The following is a 19306-nucleotide window of genomic DNA, read 5'->3' as shown; positions in this document are numbered from 1 at the left end:
ATTGTCTTGAATAATAAAGTAATAATATTAATGAGTAATCAAACATTATGTTTTCAAATTGTAAAAAGTTTATTATACAAATCTTTGGTAAACATGTAAGTATGTACACATTATATAATAATATATAATATAATACAACATTGACTTCTTTCTCTCACTCTCTCTCTCTCTCTCTCTCACACACACACACACACACACACACACATACACACGCACACACAGACAGGTCTTAAAATCAACTGAACATTTCCCACTTATGATTCAATTGATCTAGCTCATCCTGCAGACCTTCAGCCAGCAGACGAACTCTACTCGAAAACTTGTACTCAGTCGACTTCTTCAGCCTCTGACCGTCTTTCTCTGAAAAGTACAGATCCATTTCCTTAGCGAAAGCCAGGAGCAGTCTCTCGGATGACATCCCACCCGCGGGCGCTCCAGATTTCCCCAGTGGGTTGTAGGTGTCCTCCCTGAACACTGACTGTGACAGTTTGGCCATCCTCAGCGCCTCCGGCCGGGCTCCTGCTCTCTGTAACCGGGTGAGGTCATGCCGCCTGAGCTCATCCATCCCGGACTGGATGAACGCCAGACAGCGCTCCACGTCGACGACGCTCACCTTGTAGTCCTGTACTATCTTCTCAACACTCTTTCTATCCACGGTCTTCTTGTTGGCGATAGCCGCGTGGGCGCCCATGCCCCCGGCGGACGCCACCATACCGGCGCCGACGGCCGTGGCGATCAGCGAGGCCCCCATGGTCACGGGGGCCAAGGCGATGCCCACCACGGCGGCCACCCCGCCCACGGCGCCCGTGGTGCCCCCGGCGATGCCCATGGTTTTGGTCTTCTTCTGCAGCTTGTCCAGGCCGTCGGAGATGGCGGTGAGCTCGGAGATGTGGCTCCGCAGCGCGTCGTTGCGTTTGATCAGGAGGAGGTTGAAGAGACGCAGGGCCTTCTCCACAAGCACGGCTCTGTGGTTGAATTCTCTGCGTGGAGAAAAATGACAGGACAGGTTGAGCAAAAGTCATTTCTCTATATATTTCATTTTGCTGCTAAATTTGTTCTATATCAGCTTCCCAATAGTTTAGTAGGCCTACATTAACTTCCACTTTGTGGTGGCACCATGATATGTTATGTATGTGGGATGAGTAGGGATGGGGTGATACATCGAAATTTTATTCTTCTGTAGTAATCACAAATGAGACGCGTGACCATCACACTTTCACAAGCTCTCCATCCAAATTGTATTATTTGCACTTCGCAATGACATTTTTACATTGTTGTTTACATTCTAGCAAGCCACTGCAATTGCTAGAGTTGTGGCTCAAAAACAAAATTCTGCATTTTCATTGAACTTGTATTTATTACATTGCATCGTGGTTGCACTGAATCGTGAACCCCATATCGTGTAGCGAATCGTATCGTGATATAAGAATATCGTCCCATCACTACTGGAGACTAATTATTTTGTATGTATATTTAGTTGATGTCAGATTTAAGGTGTTATGCCAAAGATCATGTTGTAAATATACATTGGTCGGCACTATAAATGTACCACATCATACATCTATCTTGCATCTACTCTGAAACACTATTCACTCTCAAATATACTAAAGTAGAGATGTATAGGTATATTGTAACTCAAAACTGATGCCTCTGAAATGACAGATTGCCAGTTCTCTGTTAAGTGCATGCATCAGCTACTACAACCACTTTTATGATGGTTCTTCTGTATGTTCACTGGGTGCCAGTTCTTACCTGGTTTCATCCTCTATCCTCAGGCCATACAGCGATGGAGCCATGTTATCAGAGTCTGCAGGAACGCCAACAGAGAGATGGGTTAGATGCTGTACAGGCTGGTAATGTTCTTTCTCACTGAGCACACTGATTTTTTGTGTATTTTTGCAGTGTGCAGTGTGTTTTTCACATCAAATTTGGTCAGATGATTTGTGGTTTGTAGTAGTTAATAGAGGAAGTCTAAGAGAAAAATTAGACTAAAGATTGATGCTTCGCTCATTGTTTAGCTTGCTAACTTTTCAGTGTGTTTTCCTTTCCAATTTCATGGAGTTCCACAGTAAAAGAAGAGAAGAGAAGATGCACCCTCTGTTTTCACATGTAGTCATGGAAGGGGGATCAGCAGTGTATTTCAGTACAATGCCTCACACGGCACCACACAACACAGTTCAACACAAAGCACAACACTGCACAAAACTCAAAGACATGGAATACTATAAAATACATGGTCATACTCACATCTCACTGTTTTCAGCCATCTCAGCAGGGTATTGATGTCCTGAAGAAAACAGAAACAGATTATTTTGTCGGTGAAAAGCTATTGAGGAGAGAAAGAATAGACTGTATTTAAAATGGTTTCGACTCAATAGCACATTCTACTTTTTTTTAGCTGTGGGCTGGGTCTTAAAATTTGGTTTACAATTTGTCTCAAATAAAATGTGCAATAACTGACGTCCAGTGAGGGAGATGGAAAAAAAAAGCTCTCCGAACTTAATCATGACACTAAATCAAAACAGATGTGATGCTTATTTCATTTTGTTTGCAGGTATATTAGGTAGCACATATAGGGGGAAGTGGAATAAAGTGAAACCAATCAATACACTATAATCCAATCCCTTTGACAGGCTAAACTCAGGCTTTACCTCTGCATCATCTGTGGTAGACTGGTGTGGAAGAGGAGGCCTGCCTGGTGTCTCATGTCTGCACCCAGATCTGTACACACTGTGTATTGGCCTGAACTGAAACGAGACAACATCAAAAACAAATAATTAAATGAGATAATTGTATACACTAGTCAACATGTTACGGCAGCATTTGTTTGCTGCCTCTCTTACCGTCCTGTCATTATTCTGTGGCAGAACCTCCAGATAGACGGGATCCTCTATCTCCATGTAGGGCGGGTCTGTGTGGTATACTGGCTTTGGATATGAGAGAGGTGGTCTCTTCGGTATCTTCTCGGGCGGAGGTGGGGGGGTGAAGGAGGGCGGGGGCGGGTGTTGCGGTCGCGCTGGTGCAGTGAAGGGCTTTTTTATACACAAAGAAAAGGCATTTGTTAGAGATGCAATAGTTATTCCTCAGAGGTTGCTGTATTCAAAATATCTAATGGTTCGGTGTCTTTGCATTAAAGTCGATGCAGAACAGAGAAACACAGTAAACTGAATGGATTTCATTGTATTTTGCATATTTTTTGTGTTTTGGACATATTCAGTCTTTCTTTTTGTGTCTTTCTTTCATTATAATGGACACCACTGTGTTCATTTTGCCTTGTAGAATTTAGTATATGGGATTTTGATATCACAGGGAAAGCCTACTGCACATAATTTCAAATTTGGCTAATCTAAATATAGAAAATGACCATTACATTCTCTGTTTTGATCAGAGTTATTTTTTGTTTGGCAGCATCAATTGATAAAGACCATTTTATTTTGAAATGCAGCAATGACTAAAACTCAACAAGGAACAAATCTAATGTGCTGGTGCCAGGATAAACCTTTTGCATGAGCCCCAAAGTAGGAGTATTGAATTTTGCATTAGGAGTTTTGCACTTTGAAACTCTGCTATGAAAATCAGAGTCAAAGCAAACATAAAAAACTGTAACATCATAGGCATGTGAGTTTGAATGCAATGACTTTTACGAGTTCTCCTCTAAACCCATTTTATATATAACATTATGATCATTTTGTGTGATGTAAGATGTAAGTTTTTTTTTCACCTTGCTGCTCAGCCCTTCATCAGGTGTATCATAATGAGACTGCGTGCTGGAGGAGCTAGAGGAGCTGGAAATGGAAGATCTTTGGGAACTTTGGGATCTTTGGGAAACAGGAGGGGCCCTTCTGTCTTCATACACCGCAAAGTACTGATTCCCCTGGAAAGTCAGGTATAGAGAAGTTGAATGACATGAGCAGAAGATAGTAAAACATATTACAACAAAGCAAAATATTTGAAATATTGAATAAGTAAAAATAGTTCGCCAAGGAAACACGTAGTAACGATGATAAGAGAGCAAGAGAGCGGAACACTCCTTTGTCTCTTTCTAGACCAAATCGGTGCTTCACCTTGACTGAAATGTGTTAAATGCAGAAGACAAAGGTGAGGTCTTAAGTATTTCCTTTTCCATGACATGAGCATGACACGCACTGTGTCTTTCGTTGCTGTTTTGGCACCCGTCCATGCACGGCTCATTATCTACGGGAGTTCTCAGCTCACCTAGCGGCTTTCATACCTGTGGGGGCGAGGTTTCAAACCCCGAGGGCGAGCGGGGAAGGGTGCGTGTCGGGGACGGTCCCGGGCGAGGGGGGCGGGGCGGAGGGGCGGAGGCCTGAAAAACAGGATGGCTGCTCAGTGAGGCTGAACACAGTTGAAACCTATTTACTGTGCACTTTCACACATGGGACCATTAGGAGGGGAGCATGTTATTCCCCCGGGCCGTCCCAAAGTCTCTAGACTAAAGGTGACGACCTGTCTGAGGAGCTTGGGCTAGCAGAATCAGTGTTTAAATCTTTTCATGTGATATTTTTTTTACTACTATATTGTTTTTAACCTCTATTCTCATCTTTTTTTATCTTATTTGATTGTTGAAGTCCTTTGTAAATTAGGTTTTGAATAAGTGCTCAAATTAAGTTCATTATTATCATTACTAGTAGTTGTAGTAGCAATAGTAGCAGTAGTATTCATTCACTCATATTTGACATTCCTCCATACTACTAATATTCATAAACCTACAAGGACACAGATTGCTAAGCCAAGCTCCAAACTAAACCGTAATCAAATCATAGGGGTTTCACAGAAAATAAATCAAATTAGTAAATCCACTGTGTGTTCTCAATCCATGACTTCCAGCTCGTGATTTACCGTTACACCTGGACTCATGCCATCGTAACTCTCATTGACTGGACTGGAGACTGGAGGTTGTTGGATGGAGCGACGGGAGGGACTCCTAGATGCAGGACTCCCCTCAGTGGAGCCCTATCAACAACGATATGTGAAAGAAAAGTCCACATTTGATCAGGATTGCTATATTAAGTTTTCAGTTCCACTCAGAAATGAATACACCTTCTGTCTCTGAGGTGGTCTCAGATGTCTAATGATCTCAGGGAAATCTTTAAGTCTCAGGTCCTGTTGTACAAGGTGTATATGAAATATGAAAATATGAAATACATCAACCCTTACCTGAGGTTTTACTCCCGCCACAGGAAGAGTTCTGTCATAATAGGCGGAGGGTCGCTCAGGCCGGGGAGGAAGAGCAGGAGATGGTATTCTCTCCCCACTGACAGCCACAGACTGGAGAACACATGAAAAAGAAGAGAGGATAGTTTCTCCAGGTACCACCACTATAGATTCCTCTTGGTTAATTCAATCACAACACACAAAGTTGTGAGAAGTTGAAAAACTATGAAGAGGGTTTCATTTCAAAATGCTATAAATCCATTTTGGAGAAATTGTGCAACCTGAAAGGCTTGAGTCAATATTTCAAAAACACCATTCTGTCCCTGGAAACATTACTGTTTTGTGAGCAAAAGTTGTAAAATGACTCATAACTTTAATTATAACACATAATGTGCTTTACATTCAGCAATCATTTTTAAAAATAGGCAGCGATTTTGTCAAATGGTGGATATCTCATGTTGGAATGAAACTTGAAACTCAGTGATGACGTACTTTCACAGCTGGTTCAGTATCTAAACTGAGATAGTAATAGTTTCCATTAGCTGCTGTTGTGGGTCTGCTGGAGGTCACACATTTGGTCTTCGGTGGACTGGGAGGAGGACGCACAGGACGAGGGGTTTTATAGTCTGTTGGGCAGCCTTTATGTTTGGATCTCTGATGAAAAAAATTCATGAAAAAATTACTACAAAGTTTATCTAGTTAATATCATTATCAAAGTTGCAAAACCCTGTCAAATAAAAGGAAAAAATAGCTCAAATTGTTTTTAACACTGATTATGGCAAGTGCAACAGTTATAGCAACAATAAAACAAAATAGCAAAATAATTGCTTAAGACTGATCTCTGCATTGATTACATTGCTACTGTTCTCTGTAGGCTGGACTGTACTGGCAGCGTTACACAGGGTGTGTGGATGTGATTTTGTCCTGGGAAGCGGTGTAGGCTTCACTTCGGCCTCTGACTGGCTTCTACGCATGAGAACAGGCTGAAAAAGAAGCATAAATTATTCAACATTTGTCATAATGCATGAGAACTGTTATAGTAACTGTATACCACCTTCCAAAAAACAATGACATTGTCTTTGGTCAGTTCATAAGTGTCATGGTGAGCTATTTTTACACCACTCTATCTTGAATTCCCCTAACGATTGACCAAGGAGATAAACCAGAAATCCTCCACCCACTTCTTCTAGATCGTCACAGTCATGCAAGATGCAAGAATCCTAATCATCCAGTTTTTTACCTTGGATGTGTCTGGGTCTTGGTAGGCGGGCTCTGGTGAGGGGGAAGGCAGTTCATTGGAGCCAGTGATGGTGGGCTTCACCAGATATTTTGTCCTGGGAGGTTTGGCTGCCTGTGGGGGCTAGGAATGACAGAAACTGACTTATTATCAGCATCTTATCAGGGTAAGAGTGACTTCTGGGCCAAGCCAGACAATCAACTGTCAACTGTCAATCAGTTGCCATAAGTCCCATGTATCACTTTACCACCATTCCCATAATCACAGTAATGTATCCTACAGGATGTGATATTTTTGCTATTTTGACAGATCCTTTTGTGTCATTCTCCTATTATGTTGTGCTTAGCTTCTTTTGACACTGGTTAACTAGGGAGATCTAACCTGTAACTTGCTGGTTATAGCTATGATCTACCCAGAGGGAGAGTCAGGTGTTTGTGGTGGTATTTGTAACATCAACAAATCTCCTCAATGACAAGAAAACCCCATCGACAAATAAGTTTCTGTGATCCTTTCAACTACTGAATGTGCACATACAGGGGCGTAGCTAGGAATTATGGACCTTGTGCACAAGAAGTCACTGTGGGCCCCCCTCCACTTTTCTCTCATCCCCATACCAACATTATTCCATCTACAGTATGACAAAGATCTATGTCTATGTAATTAGAAAATGACATGGGCATCTCCCACTTCACCAGAATGTGTTTGGTGCCTGGTTCAAACAAAAAGTCTATCGGGAGTAATTGGCACTCATCTTACTTTTTTCTTACATGTCAGCATCACAGACGCTGAAGGAGGCTATAATACCAAAACATCCAGAGTGACATGCTGCCGAAATAACAGTGGAGAAGACGTAAGATGAGTGCTGTTTTTTTCCTGATAAATATCTATGTCTACCCATCCACAACTCAAACACACCCCCACACGTTCTTTTTCCGATCAATTATCACCCATAAAACCCATAATTTAAATTTCAATTATCCTGATAGTGCGAATCAGCTGTCATAACCATACTTTTACCTGTAATCTCCTTTTTAAAATCTGTCTAAGGAGAACAATTTTGTTTTCATCTGCACAGGATAAACCTAGCCAAATAATATTTCTGCTTGTTCCAGTTTGTCTCACACAAAAGTTGCTGTATCATATTTTTGTGAAAGTTTTATTTGTTTTCAAACCAGAGCAGTGTGAAATTAAAGAATAACATATTTAAATGTATAAACTATTGGCCGTGCTCAGAATCGGGTCCCCACATGTACTGCAATAAATGATAGCCATCTTTCAGGGAAGTAAACACGTGCATGTCAACACTCCCTGAGCAAGATTGTTAATCATGTTCTTCTGATGAGTTGTTGACAGACATGTTAAACATTCATTGTTACATTATTAACAAGAACATAATTTATACAGTATGCCGTCCTGGGAATTGTAATGCCCATCATTAAATGTAAGATTATACTTCATACTTTTATATAATAATCATCCGTTGATGTCAGTAACACCCACATAAGCTATTTGAGACTTCCTGACAGGAACGGTGCAGGAAACACACAATCAGCAGCAGTAAATCCCCCTGCAGTGTGATGAATATAACTTTTACAGATAATACTCAGCTCATCACAACTGGTTTCTGCCTGTCTCACCCATTTACATACAGTACAAACTTATAGGTACAGTAGATAGACAAGTGTTTGCGCAGTGCCATCACGACAACACATTTTCAGCATTTTCAGCATTTTAAGCATGCCATGTGCTACTGTGCTCACATGGTCATGTCACTGGTTTAGCCAGTTGCCCGTCTCTCTTTGGACTCCTCCATTGTCTCTCAACTATTCTGATTGTGCAAGTCTGTACGTCACGGCTGCAGGTTTCACTGTTATGGCTCAGAGGAAAGCAATACCCTGAATAATCCTCTCCCTCTCATCTACTTCTCCTAGACGTCAATGAGTTTTATTTAAAGCCAGTGTGAGATCTTTATCGTTTTCTCATTCGCTGCCCCTGAGAAACAAGCCTTGGATTGCCTCACTCTGCTACACCATGCTGTTTCTCACTGCTGTCATATGCACTCGTTCTCCTCTAATGGGTCAGTAAGGAGAAACATCTCAGAAATCTATCAGCAATATGTGAATGTACAAATGAGATAGCATGCTTTTGTCTCAAGCACTTCTAGATGAATATTCTCATGTGCATCTTTTTATTGCTCCTTAAGGGGAATTTAGGAGAAAGAATTCAGATATCATTGATCATAAATTAATACAATATTGAGCTATATTTCTCCAGAGATAAAGAAAAGGTGATGTTAAGCAGCAGATCTTTCCTGTGGAGGTCCAAACTTTATTGTGTGTAACTGCATACTGTACAGAAGTTCAGATTTAAAATAGACCTACTATTGTTTATGTCATGATGACAAAGCGGTCATATTGTTCTGTTCAATGAATTGTTGATGCATAGAAGTCACATCTGAGGTACCATGCTAACATTTTTCTGAATTTCTACAATTGACTGATGGACATAGGACACATTGGATAAAGCTGACACTATGTGAATATAGACTTCTCTATTCAGTCATGCAGCCTTAGGGCCTAACTCCTTCTAAAATGTTTATTTGACTATTTATGCATAATGCAAAGAGCTGATTCTTGGCCTTACCGTCATGTTCCAGTCCAAAGGCAGTTGTGATCAATCCTCTCGATTTCACTATTCCAGTTTTTGATTGTAGATCCACTAAGAAAAGCAGCTCAACTTTTCTCCCATGCGTTCACATGTCCCTGTTAGAGCACAGATGCCAGGTGGATGTGTGTGTGTGTGTGTGTCTGTCTCTCTCTCTCTGTGTGTCATCCACTCTTTAAGAGGACACACAGGTGTGGGATTTCCTGCTTCAAAAATGTGAGGGTGGATCCTTTTTTTCTCCACAACTTACGTCAACAGGTGAGCAAGGAAGCAGTCAGACAGATTTGTGAACGTCCATACACACCCATACACACATAACAAAACAAATCATTAGCTAAAATGATTGAGAATATGCTATTTTATACAAATATGTTCCTCTCCACCCTCCTTGGATTTATTCTTCCCATCACGACACTGTTTCCTTCATGTAAAGTGAAGTAATTTTATCATCATGTTGAACTTGACACAAAGAGCTTGACATTTTCTTTTCGGTTTTCTCCTGGACTCTATGTGTCTGTCTGATTGATGATGATGGAGGGTGTATGTCTTTTTTGTGTACGTCTTTCTGTATGTCAGACTGTTTGTTTTGCTCTGTCTTGGGGATTTCATCTGCAGCCTGTTCAACAGGTCAAGTGAGCCTCCGTTTTGCAATCTTGTCTCAGATGCAGTTCACGCCTCATCATCGGCCCCACTCTCAAGAAGAGACACTTTTGTTGAATGGTGGTTTGTATGAGTCATGATGGATTCTTCCTTAATGTGGTTTTGATTTTAGATCTTCATACTGTCATATAATAGCCTGCTGAGTGCTTGAGAAACTCATTCCAGCTCATTGTTGTGTAATCTTTTGTTTTCCAAGGTTATGTGCAGTGGGACATTGCATATTCATTCATCAGGCGTCCCAAATGCATGCAATTCTGCAATTACAATGCAAACTTTGAACAGCTTTATAGGTCAAGGTGAACAATATAACAGCATCTGCCTGGTTACTGAAAAACACTATGGTGAAAGAAAGCTATCCTAAGTGCCTGGGGTGTGTCAGAATTGATTCTCTGGGGAAAGGTGTTTAACAAACTAATATTTAAAGTTTGCTTTCTATTGTATAAAACTCTTTATCAGCTCAGTTTCCAAACATTTGCACAATGCTAGCATGTGTCGTATCACTCTGCAGTCATCCATTACAACTCGTGACCCCTCAGAGACCTGGTGCACTTGTTTATAACGTGAGGTGATGGTCACTCTCTTCGACCAATAAGAGCATCTTGCTCGTGTTTTTCCTCCAATCACGGAGCCCCACAGCGGAGAAAACCGAGTAAATGCGGAAATTGCCGAAGAGCAGTCTCGGATGTAATGGAGCTTAGTGCGTCAGTTTGAAATAGTGGTCTGTGGTCTGCGGTCTGCACGCCCATTACTAAGTAACAAGTGAACGAAAACGACAGTATATAATTATTGGCTGTACGAGGAGGAGAAAATGACACGACTGGAGATATTTTATATGATTGCAGCGCTGTTAGTAACACACAGCGCCGCTATCATAAGGTAAATATATTTTGTTTGACAGCTGATTTTGTGCACCTTAGAGTTAGCTAACATTACATTTCAGACAATATAGCAGTTTTGGTGGTATGGGCATTACTTGTGGCGCTTTAATGTGTGTAATGTAGGTTTGCTTCTGTTTAAATTTTGTCCTTTCACTCTCTGGAAGATTCATAATTAGCCGCACGTGCTTCCACTTTATGTGCTGATATGTTCACCGCGAAATAACGGTTGCTACAGGTGTACTTTATATTCTGTTTAAACAGCCCGACGGTTTGCACAGTTAGAAAGTTTGAATATGGAAAATAGATGCGGACATTGTGTACCAGGAAGCAGCGCCCAGCCTTGTTGCACACCGTTGCAGCGCGTGCTTGTGCCGCAAGACCGCTATCCTGTGCCTCTAGTCTTCTCCAGGCTTCATTCAGTGTTTCCCCCACAGAGTTCCCCTTCACAAGACGAGGAGTGCACGCCGCCTGATGAGCGACAATGGGATGACTCTGGAGCAGCTGCGGGCCTTTGCTAAGACCAGCGGCGCACCAGACACAGCTCCCTCCCCCATAACATCTCCAAAAGTGCCTGTCGAGAGACTGACCAACTTTATGGATGTAGGTGTACCTGCTGATCATCATGCATTGTCTCTACTCGCCCCCATGTCAGTTGAAACGCCATTGAAGTTTGTAGGAGCAAACACAGAGCCAGTTAGCCCCTGTAGTCCCATCTCAAGTTAACAGGGCCATCTGTTTACAGCTCCATAAAATGTCCATCAGATTTCTCCAAACAGCAGAAGTGTTTTGTAGCCAAATGATTGCACTGTGGGTCCGTAAGTCCAATATTTACCTCATTATCTCCTTAATTGTCCTCACTGTCAACGCTTTGTGCTTGAACCAAGGAGGTTTGAACATGCCAACAGTCCCTACAGTAGGAAGCAGACTCTTCCAGCCAGAGCGCTATAGGGTGAGCAGCCAAAGCATTGTCAGAGAGGAAAATATAATAATGATACTGAGGTGATAATGAGGTAAATACTTATGGACGGACTTATGGACCCAAACGTTTGGCTACAAAACACTGTTTCGACTGATATGGGGGAGAGTTAGTAGTTGACTCTATTTTCATTTTGGGGTGAACTATTCTTTAAGTTTTATTGTTGGCTCACAGTCACAATATTTTAATATGATCAAATAATTCAGATGCAGTCTTGCTGGTGGCTTCGTAGCATATCTCATAATGGTTTCTGCTCATCAATCTGTTGACTCAGGCCCAGTACTACGGGATGATCAGCATCGGCACCCCTCCCCAGGACTTCACTGTGCTGTTTGACACCGGCTCCTCCAACCTCTGGGTCCCCTCCATCCACTGCTCCTTCCTGGACGTCGCCTGCTGTGAGTTTGCATTTTGGAGAACTGACTCATTCAGCATTTGTGTTTTGTGTGCGAGAGAGCTCCTTCCTGGAAGACACCCACTGACATCACTGAGTAAAACATCACACACGTCATTTCATGATTCCTAAACTGTAATTGGTAGTCTAGTAACACAGAAGTTCAATGGACAAATACAAAGAGGAAGAAGGAGGGATAGTTTTGTGTCACTGAAACTTTTATGTACAATTAAGGCCAATGTGTGCTTTTACTTCCTTGATTTTTTTTTTTTTTTTAAGGTATCCTATCTACCTCCTCCTCCTCCTCGGCAATAATTATATATTGTGTACAAGACAAAAGCCAAACCCTGGTTAAGTTTTTCTGTGTCACCAGAAGTAATTGCTGTCACACTGCAGTCACATGCCATGTAGTTTGTAGATATGGAAGACATTCAAGGAACCAATGCTTAACTGTATATATGTAGTGTATAGGCATTTTCAGGCATTGTCAATGTGCAGTTTAGCTTGCAGTTCAGCCCATGAAATCTACACATTTTCACTTTGCCTTCTGCTGTAACTTCCCTGCTCAGGGCTTCACCATCGTTACAACTCAAAGAAGTCCAGCACCTATGTGCAGAACGGCACCAAGTTCTCCATCCAGTATGGCAGAGGCAGTCTGTCTGGCTTCATCAGTGGGGACACTGTCTCTGTGAGTTTGAGAAACACTCACTCACTCTCATTCGCTCGCTCACATGGCCCTTTGTTCAGCTGCATTCCACTCTTATGGTGGGCAAATAGGCAGCATTTGGTAGCTACTTTATCACGGTGGGTAACACCGTCCACCATCATGCCATTCCTACCATTTCTTTGTGCTTAACCTTTCATTGAAACGCTCATTGTCTATTCATCTTTGCCGTTCTCTCTTTCTCCCCCGTCTGCGTGCAGGTGGCCGGTCTGCCAATCCCCGGCCAGCAGTTCGGCGAGGCGGTGAAGCAGCCCGGCATCACGTTTGCGGTGGCGCGCTTCGACGGCGTCTTGGGCATGGGCTACCCCACCATATCTGTCGCCAACGTCACCCCGGTGTTTGACACGGCCATGGCTGCCAAGCTCCTGCCCCAGAACATCTTCTCTTTCTACATAAGCAGGTGGGTCAGCGCCGCGGCAGGGTCGGCATCTGTATTCAGTCAAGAAAATGACAAGGCTATGCACGACCTCTGAATAATATCCAGAACAGAAAATGTTTTGAATAATTGTGGTGTCTTTGGAATGTTTAAACTCCACACAAACACTTCGGGGTTTGTGTTATCAAACTTGGCCTTAGCTTCCTTGTTTATTTCACTGGTACACAGAACCACTGTCATCTGACTTCTGAATCTGAATGGTTATTAATAGCACCATTTACTATCACTACATTCTTCAGCCCAAGTGTTTTACGTTGTCCTGTTGGACTTGAAGTAACTTATGTAACATGTTGAATGATTTCTATCTTTACCTCTTTATATTACACATTTCATTTGTTAGAACGGTTTTCTTTCTGTTGCCTAGAGGTTTTGAAAAGGCTCTGATGTTCTTTTAAAGGGTTGTTGTACAAACCACTGCATTAGCCAAAGGAAACCCAACTCAAACTAAAATGTTCCGAGGATGATTATCTGCAATGGTTGACTTCCTCTTCGCGAGGTCTTTGATGCTGAACTTTGGTTTAACCGTTTTCTCAGCTGTGACATGAGTTGGCACTATTCTTTGTCAGTTCAGTTTTCTTTTGCACAGTGAATTATGCTTCTCTCCATCCGTCCTTCTCTCTCCTGTCTTTCAGAGACCCAAAGGCAGCGGTAGGAGGAGAGCTCGTGTTGGGTGGGACCGACACCCAGTACTACACCGGAGACCTGCACTACGTCAATGTCACGCGCAAGGCCTACTGGCAGATTAAGATGAACGGGTGAGACAGAATCTTGTGCGGCTCCACTCTTATGAGGAAGTGGAACAGTGCAGTCTGGCTTAATGACGTCCTTTTCAGTTCATTCTTTTTGTCATGGGGAATTCTTTTTTTTTTTGGTATGGATGTGAGAACTATCTATTTTATTCCGGGTTATTTCCATAGGAAGTGGCTTATTAAATATGTATGTATAGGGTTCCAATTGAAATGAAGCTTTTAAATGCGCAAAAAGAGGAATTTTACATTTAGGATAAGTAGCCTACTTGCAGTCGAGAAAACCTGAAGTATCAGCACACAGTCAAAAAAACATATTGGGTCATATGGTGCCTTTCCGATCTGCAATAGCACAAGACACTAAAATGGGGAATCACAAGCAGGGTCAAAACCAGCACACCCTGAGGAAGGCTGTGTGAAATGACGCCTGTGTTTAGGCTACCGTATGAGCTGCCTCTAAATACATTTTACATCAACTTGAGCATAAATTTGTCCTTTTGTGCACTAGGCTACTTTTTTAAATGACCAAAGATCAAGGTAAGTAAAACCGACAAGGGAATTTATGCTGCCAATAGATTCAGTTCATCACCGATCCCTGATGTATTTGTCCTATTGCCCAACTGTAGTATGACTCTAACCATGTGTTCACACTATGAGCAACACGATTAACAAATCACTGAAAGTCCATTTATTCCCTATGGAGCTGAGCTGAACGACTAGGCTTGGCTGATGTGTGGACAGTCAACAAGCTTGTTGGCTGAGAGAGGTTGTCCACAGTTAGACTTGCGATTTAGTTTCATGAACAATAGTTCAGTTTGGCAAGTGCGAAATGGAAGATAAAGTGTAAAAAATAATGTTATTGAGCTCTTTCTCTTCATTTGTGATTAAGCAAATAAATACATGATTTTCCTGTTTGAAACTTTGTAGCTGCACCAGAGCACTACATACAGTAGATGCACTACAAAGACTCATCAGCCAAGTTGCTTGCAGTATGAACTCAACATAAGATGCATCTCTCTTAGCATTAGCCACCTGCCTGCCACATTGCCCTGTGATGGAAATTAACCGATGCCTCTTCTATTTCTCTCTCTCTCTCCCTTCCTCCTCAGAGTTGAGGTGGGCAACCAGCTGACTCTGTGCAAAGCCGGTTGCCAGGCGATTGTTGACACGGGAACGTCCCTCATCACAGGTCCAGTGGAGGAAATCCGAGCGCTGCACAAAGCCATCGGAGCTCTGCCGCTGCTCATGGGAGAGGTAGAGTCACGCTGATGCACGCCGCAACTGTAGAGTAGCAAATCACTAGAGATCTGTCAAAGCCACTTGAGAGTTGCTTCTTCTTAAGGAGAAGATATGGAGGTGATGCTTCAATCTGTCTGTGTTGTAGATGTGACTTATGACAACTTTTATGGTCATTGTAATGTTAAGCGTTTTGGATAAAAGCATCCTCTAAATGGCTTATGTTATGCATAGACTTACTCTAATATTGCACCATCTTCAACAGCTGCCCAACTACTGTTGTAGTAAATGTAACGCAGAATAACAATATACAGTTTGGTTTTGTCTTTGAGAGATAATTTCAGCTTTATTCCTTTCTCCTTCCTAGTACATGATCGACTGCAAGAAGATTCCAACTCTCCCCGTTGTCTCCTTCAACATAGGAGGGAAGATGTTTAACCTGACTGGAGAGGACTATGTCATGAAGGTAGATACACTTGGGGTCAAGAAAATAGAGCTTTCAGGCAGATGACATTCACTTTAATTTGCTCATTGCAGAGCATTAAAGGAAAAATCCACCCTTGATTCTCTTGCACTGTTGGGTATCATCAATTTGTGATGTTCAATGCATTATTTTGTGATGTGTTGTAATTTACATTTTGGTGTACCCACTTTCCCTCAACCTGCTTCAGTTAGTGATTTCCTACATTTCCCAACATGCCAGAACTTGTATTCAATGTAGGTGGAGAGAGCACTAATGATGGTGATAGCATAGTAACTGCAAGCGATTTTTCACTTAACACCAATAATAAAAATACACTATCAAAAAAATAGCCAATAGCTGTTTTTTCAACAGTGTATAAAGTGTTATTTAGGGTGGATTTTTGCTTAAGGATTATCGCATGTACAAATGAAGGTCCTTGGATCCCACATTTTTCACAAACTATGAATTGTATGATTTATTATATCCTGATGTACAGACCAAGTAGTTGATTTCCAGTGTCTTTGCAAGGCTGAAAGTATTTGCTTTTGCTGAAACTGAAGCCTGACTGTTAGATTTAACCCCATTCCTCCTCCTCTCCTGCAGGAGTCTCAGATGGGCGTATCAATCTGTCTGTCAGGCTTCATGGCCATGGATATACCTCCTCCCGCCGGCCCCCTGTGGATCCTGGGAGACGTGTTCATCGGGAGGTACTACACCGTGTTCGACAGGGACGCTGATCGCGTGGGGTTTGCCCCCGCCAAGTAAAGACGGAAGCGTTGAGTTACTAAACATTTCATTCATACAAAGTTGCTTCCCTTCTCATGTGGCAATATGAGCTGAAAGCAAAGCTAAATTCAACTTGCAGCCTTGCGTCATTGTATTTCCTGCAGTCAAAAAGCATTTCTTGATGCACATTTTCTTTGGAGTGCTGTAAGGCCTAGTTGCTGCCTAACAGCATGTCTCAAAATGACACGTGATAATTGGGTGCGCACTCTTACATGGGTAATTGGTTTCCAATGTGGAAGCAGGGAAGGAAAGCTACTTGGATGCACATTCTCACAGACTGAATAGAATATAGATACATTTCACCAAAGAACAAATTTTAAAGGGACAACTTCACTCAGTTCCTTGCGCTTGTCTCTTTAGCTGCTTTTTGATTTTGAGCTTTCACATTACAGTGGTAGTATTGAATAAAATCGTTGCATTTTTGATGTATTTGTGCTATTTAATTTTAGGTTTTGAGTAATTTAGAAGTTTTTACTTTGCTTTTTTTTTTTTTTTTTTATTCCATTTTGATTGTGATATTTCACTTGCATTCCTGGCAACAGAACCACACTTCCAGTTTGTAACAATAACCAGATTTCAAAACATCCTGTCACTACAGCTGCTTTTGGACACTGAAGTTATCTCAGGTTGATTTTTTTTTTAACATGCCAGCGTGAATTTAATTAACTAGACTCTGATGGACAATGGAATAAAATTTAAGAGTACATTAAATAAACCTTTGATTGTCAAACAGTGTGGTGTTTTCTGAAGTGACTGAAGATTTTTTTTTTTTCTTACTTAATGATATTTCTTCTGTTTTGTAGCATGAATGAATCATATATTGTTCATTCAGCTCTCTTAAACTGTTCCCTAATGACATCTATGTATTTTTCTTGGGTGTATTCATGAGAAATCGGAAGAGATGACCATAGAGAATGTCAGCTGTAACATTTATTGGAGTATACAAAGTGCTGTGTGTACCATTCAGTTCCAGAGCTGAACTAAAAAAAAAAAAAATCAACATACGATCTAAAAAAATAATTAAAAAAAAAAAAGCACATACACAGCATGCAAGTAAGCACATGGCTAGGCTGAACTCCACAAGGTAGAGGTAGTGATCTACTTTGGGCTTTTTTTTGTCTTTAGAATAATGGACTTATTACAAAGTGGCACAGTGACCCTCCCTTCACTACAGCACAGGATAATTTGTAGCATAAGCCAGGTCTGCAAGCAAAGGAAGACACTTAATATGCACAGAAACAACCTCTAGCTCTATTAAGACCCACTGCAGATTGAGCTGAGATACATCAATACTTAGTATCAGTACATCCAGAACAAAGCACTTAACCAAGCACACCAAGTGGTATTTTACATGTCGTATTGAGTCGCTGCAAACATAAATACTCTGTTCTTTTTTTGGTTACAAATGTACAATAAATACAAAAATAACTAACCTGTTTCTCCATATTTTTTGGATGCTGATTATTTTTTAACTGCACAACTGAACCATGGACAACCCAAAACCCTGCATATTGTACACACACACAGTGAAGTGGAAAACAAAATAATAAAAAAACAACAACAACCTCCATATCTCTACACTTCCCTGTTCTAAGGCTATTATGTGACACCAAAAAGGAACCAAGTGATTATTTTGGAAAGCATTTATTGAGTAATAAATCTGCACCGAGCGGTGATGAACTCTAGGCTCTCGACAGTCTGGCAGCTACTGCTGAATCTACTCCACCTACTGTCACTTGGAATGCAACGACAGTGAACTGACATGACTGTGAATGTGGATAGATGAAGCCAGACATCTGAACTCAATCTGACCGTGTCCAGCTAAACTGGGATATGGGTCACTATTTTATCAAGCCTCACAGAGTAGCAGTGCTGAACCACTGCTATCAAAGCTGCTGTTATGGAGATAATTGAGGACCACTGATCAGATCTCCCTCAATCAGATCATGACCTAAAACAAGAGATCAGTACCCTAATCTATGAATTGAGACCTGACATGTATTAGTACAGTATAATCCATGTATAGCGCCAGTACTGACCCACAGTACCCTTCTGGCCTGCGTGGCATAACCTGGTACGGCTCTAATCCCTGTCTGGCTCCCTACCAAGACAGACTGGACCAGATTAGCACCTCTAACTCAATGAGAGTTGACCATGGACTTGCTTTAAAAACGTGTACAGGTGCGTACACACACACAAACACTACAGAGCTATCAGGCTACAAGCTAACTGAAATCAGGCCAGAAGCTGATTGCTGAGTTAATACTGACACTATTGAGCCAACTGACAAATCAAAACATCAAACCAACTCCCCCAGAGGAGCACCTGCCATGTTTACAACAGTGTGATGGTAATGGATTTCTGATAAATAATGCAGGGGGGAAAGTAGCTGAGACATAATGTTTACTTTTCCTCCAGCCAAAGATCCTCTCTTGTTACAGAGATCCTGACCCACCCCATGTGACTGTAAGCAAACCCATTTATAGAACAGTAGATATGAAGGTAGTCAGGAATATGGTTAAAAAAACATTGGTTTAGCAGCTAAAATAGAGGATCTGAATTGGAATTCATCTTATATTTTGGACAACAAAACATTCTATTGTTTCTGCTACCTCATGCCAAGACGGCACATGACTGGTTTTATCATGTCTGATCACCAGTAACAGCCATACGCCAGTAGACCATGGCGATCACCAACTTTGTTGCAAAGCTACAGAACACTGCACTGCAAAATAAAGTAGCTCTCTGAAACCATATCAGACCTGCATGCCAAACCAACACATGTGAGACTGGAGAGGGAATTTGTTTTTCCTAACAGTGAACAAAGAGCAGCTCTGTATTGTGTATTGGACTGATTTTGCAGCTTAACACCCAAACAATCACAAGGACGCATTTTCAGTTCACACCAACCATAATTCTATGAAAAAAAAT

At 41.6% G+C, this 19306-nt stretch overlaps 2 protein-coding genes across 5 annotated transcripts; one reads left to right on the top strand and one right to left on the bottom strand.

Moving 5' to 3' along the window:
• Positions 1–66: 66 nt before the first annotated feature.
• On the bottom strand, positions 67–9247 carry LOC139666906 (WAS/WASL-interacting protein family member 1-like). Of its 4 annotated transcripts, none has more exons than XM_071546248.1 (13): positions 9056–9247; positions 6416–6535; positions 6017–6158; positions 5668–5831; positions 5179–5289; positions 4861–4974; positions 4232–4327; positions 3722–3874; positions 2844–3032; positions 2652–2747; positions 2248–2287; positions 1753–1807; positions 67–980 (listed from the first exon to the last, which is right to left on the bottom strand). In XM_071546248.1, the coding sequence occupies exons 1-13, from the start codon at positions 9059–9061 to the stop codon at positions 236–238; spliced, it is 2031 nt and encodes a 676-aa protein (XP_071402349.1). In that variant the 5' UTR covers positions 9062–9247; the 3' UTR covers positions 67–235. The 4 variants fall into 4 exon arrangements, with proteins under 4 accessions (XP_071402349.1, XP_071402357.1, XP_071402366.1 ...); XM_071546256.1 differs by having other exon boundaries at positions 5668–5829; positions 6030–6158; XM_071546265.1 differs by lacking the exon at positions 4232–4327.
• Positions 9248–10428: 1181 nt separating this feature from the next.
• Positions 10429–19304, top strand: napsa (napsin A aspartic peptidase). The gene is made up of 9 exons (XM_071546074.1): positions 10429–10612; positions 11049–11214; positions 11865–11988; positions 12554–12672; positions 12909–13108; positions 13777–13899; positions 15000–15144; positions 15494–15592; positions 16193–19304. The coding sequence occupies exons 1-9, from the start codon at positions 10545–10547 to the stop codon at positions 16352–16354; spliced, it is 1206 nt and encodes a 401-aa protein (XP_071402175.1). The 5' UTR covers positions 10429–10544; the 3' UTR covers positions 16355–19304.
• The last annotated feature ends 2 nt before the right edge of the window (positions 19305–19306 follow it).

Source organism: Centroberyx affinis, unplaced genomic scaffold (assembly GCF_046629955.1).
Source record: "Centroberyx affinis isolate AG114_WGS23_722 - 3 ecotype Tasmania unplaced genomic scaffold, CSIRO-AGI_Caff_v1 ptg000262l_1, whole genome shotgun sequence".
NCBI lineage: Eukaryota > Metazoa > Chordata > Actinopteri > Beryciformes > Berycidae > Centroberyx > Centroberyx affinis.
The sequence above is the reverse complement of the archived record's forward strand: the minus strand, read 5'-3'. Positions and strand labels throughout refer to the sequence as shown.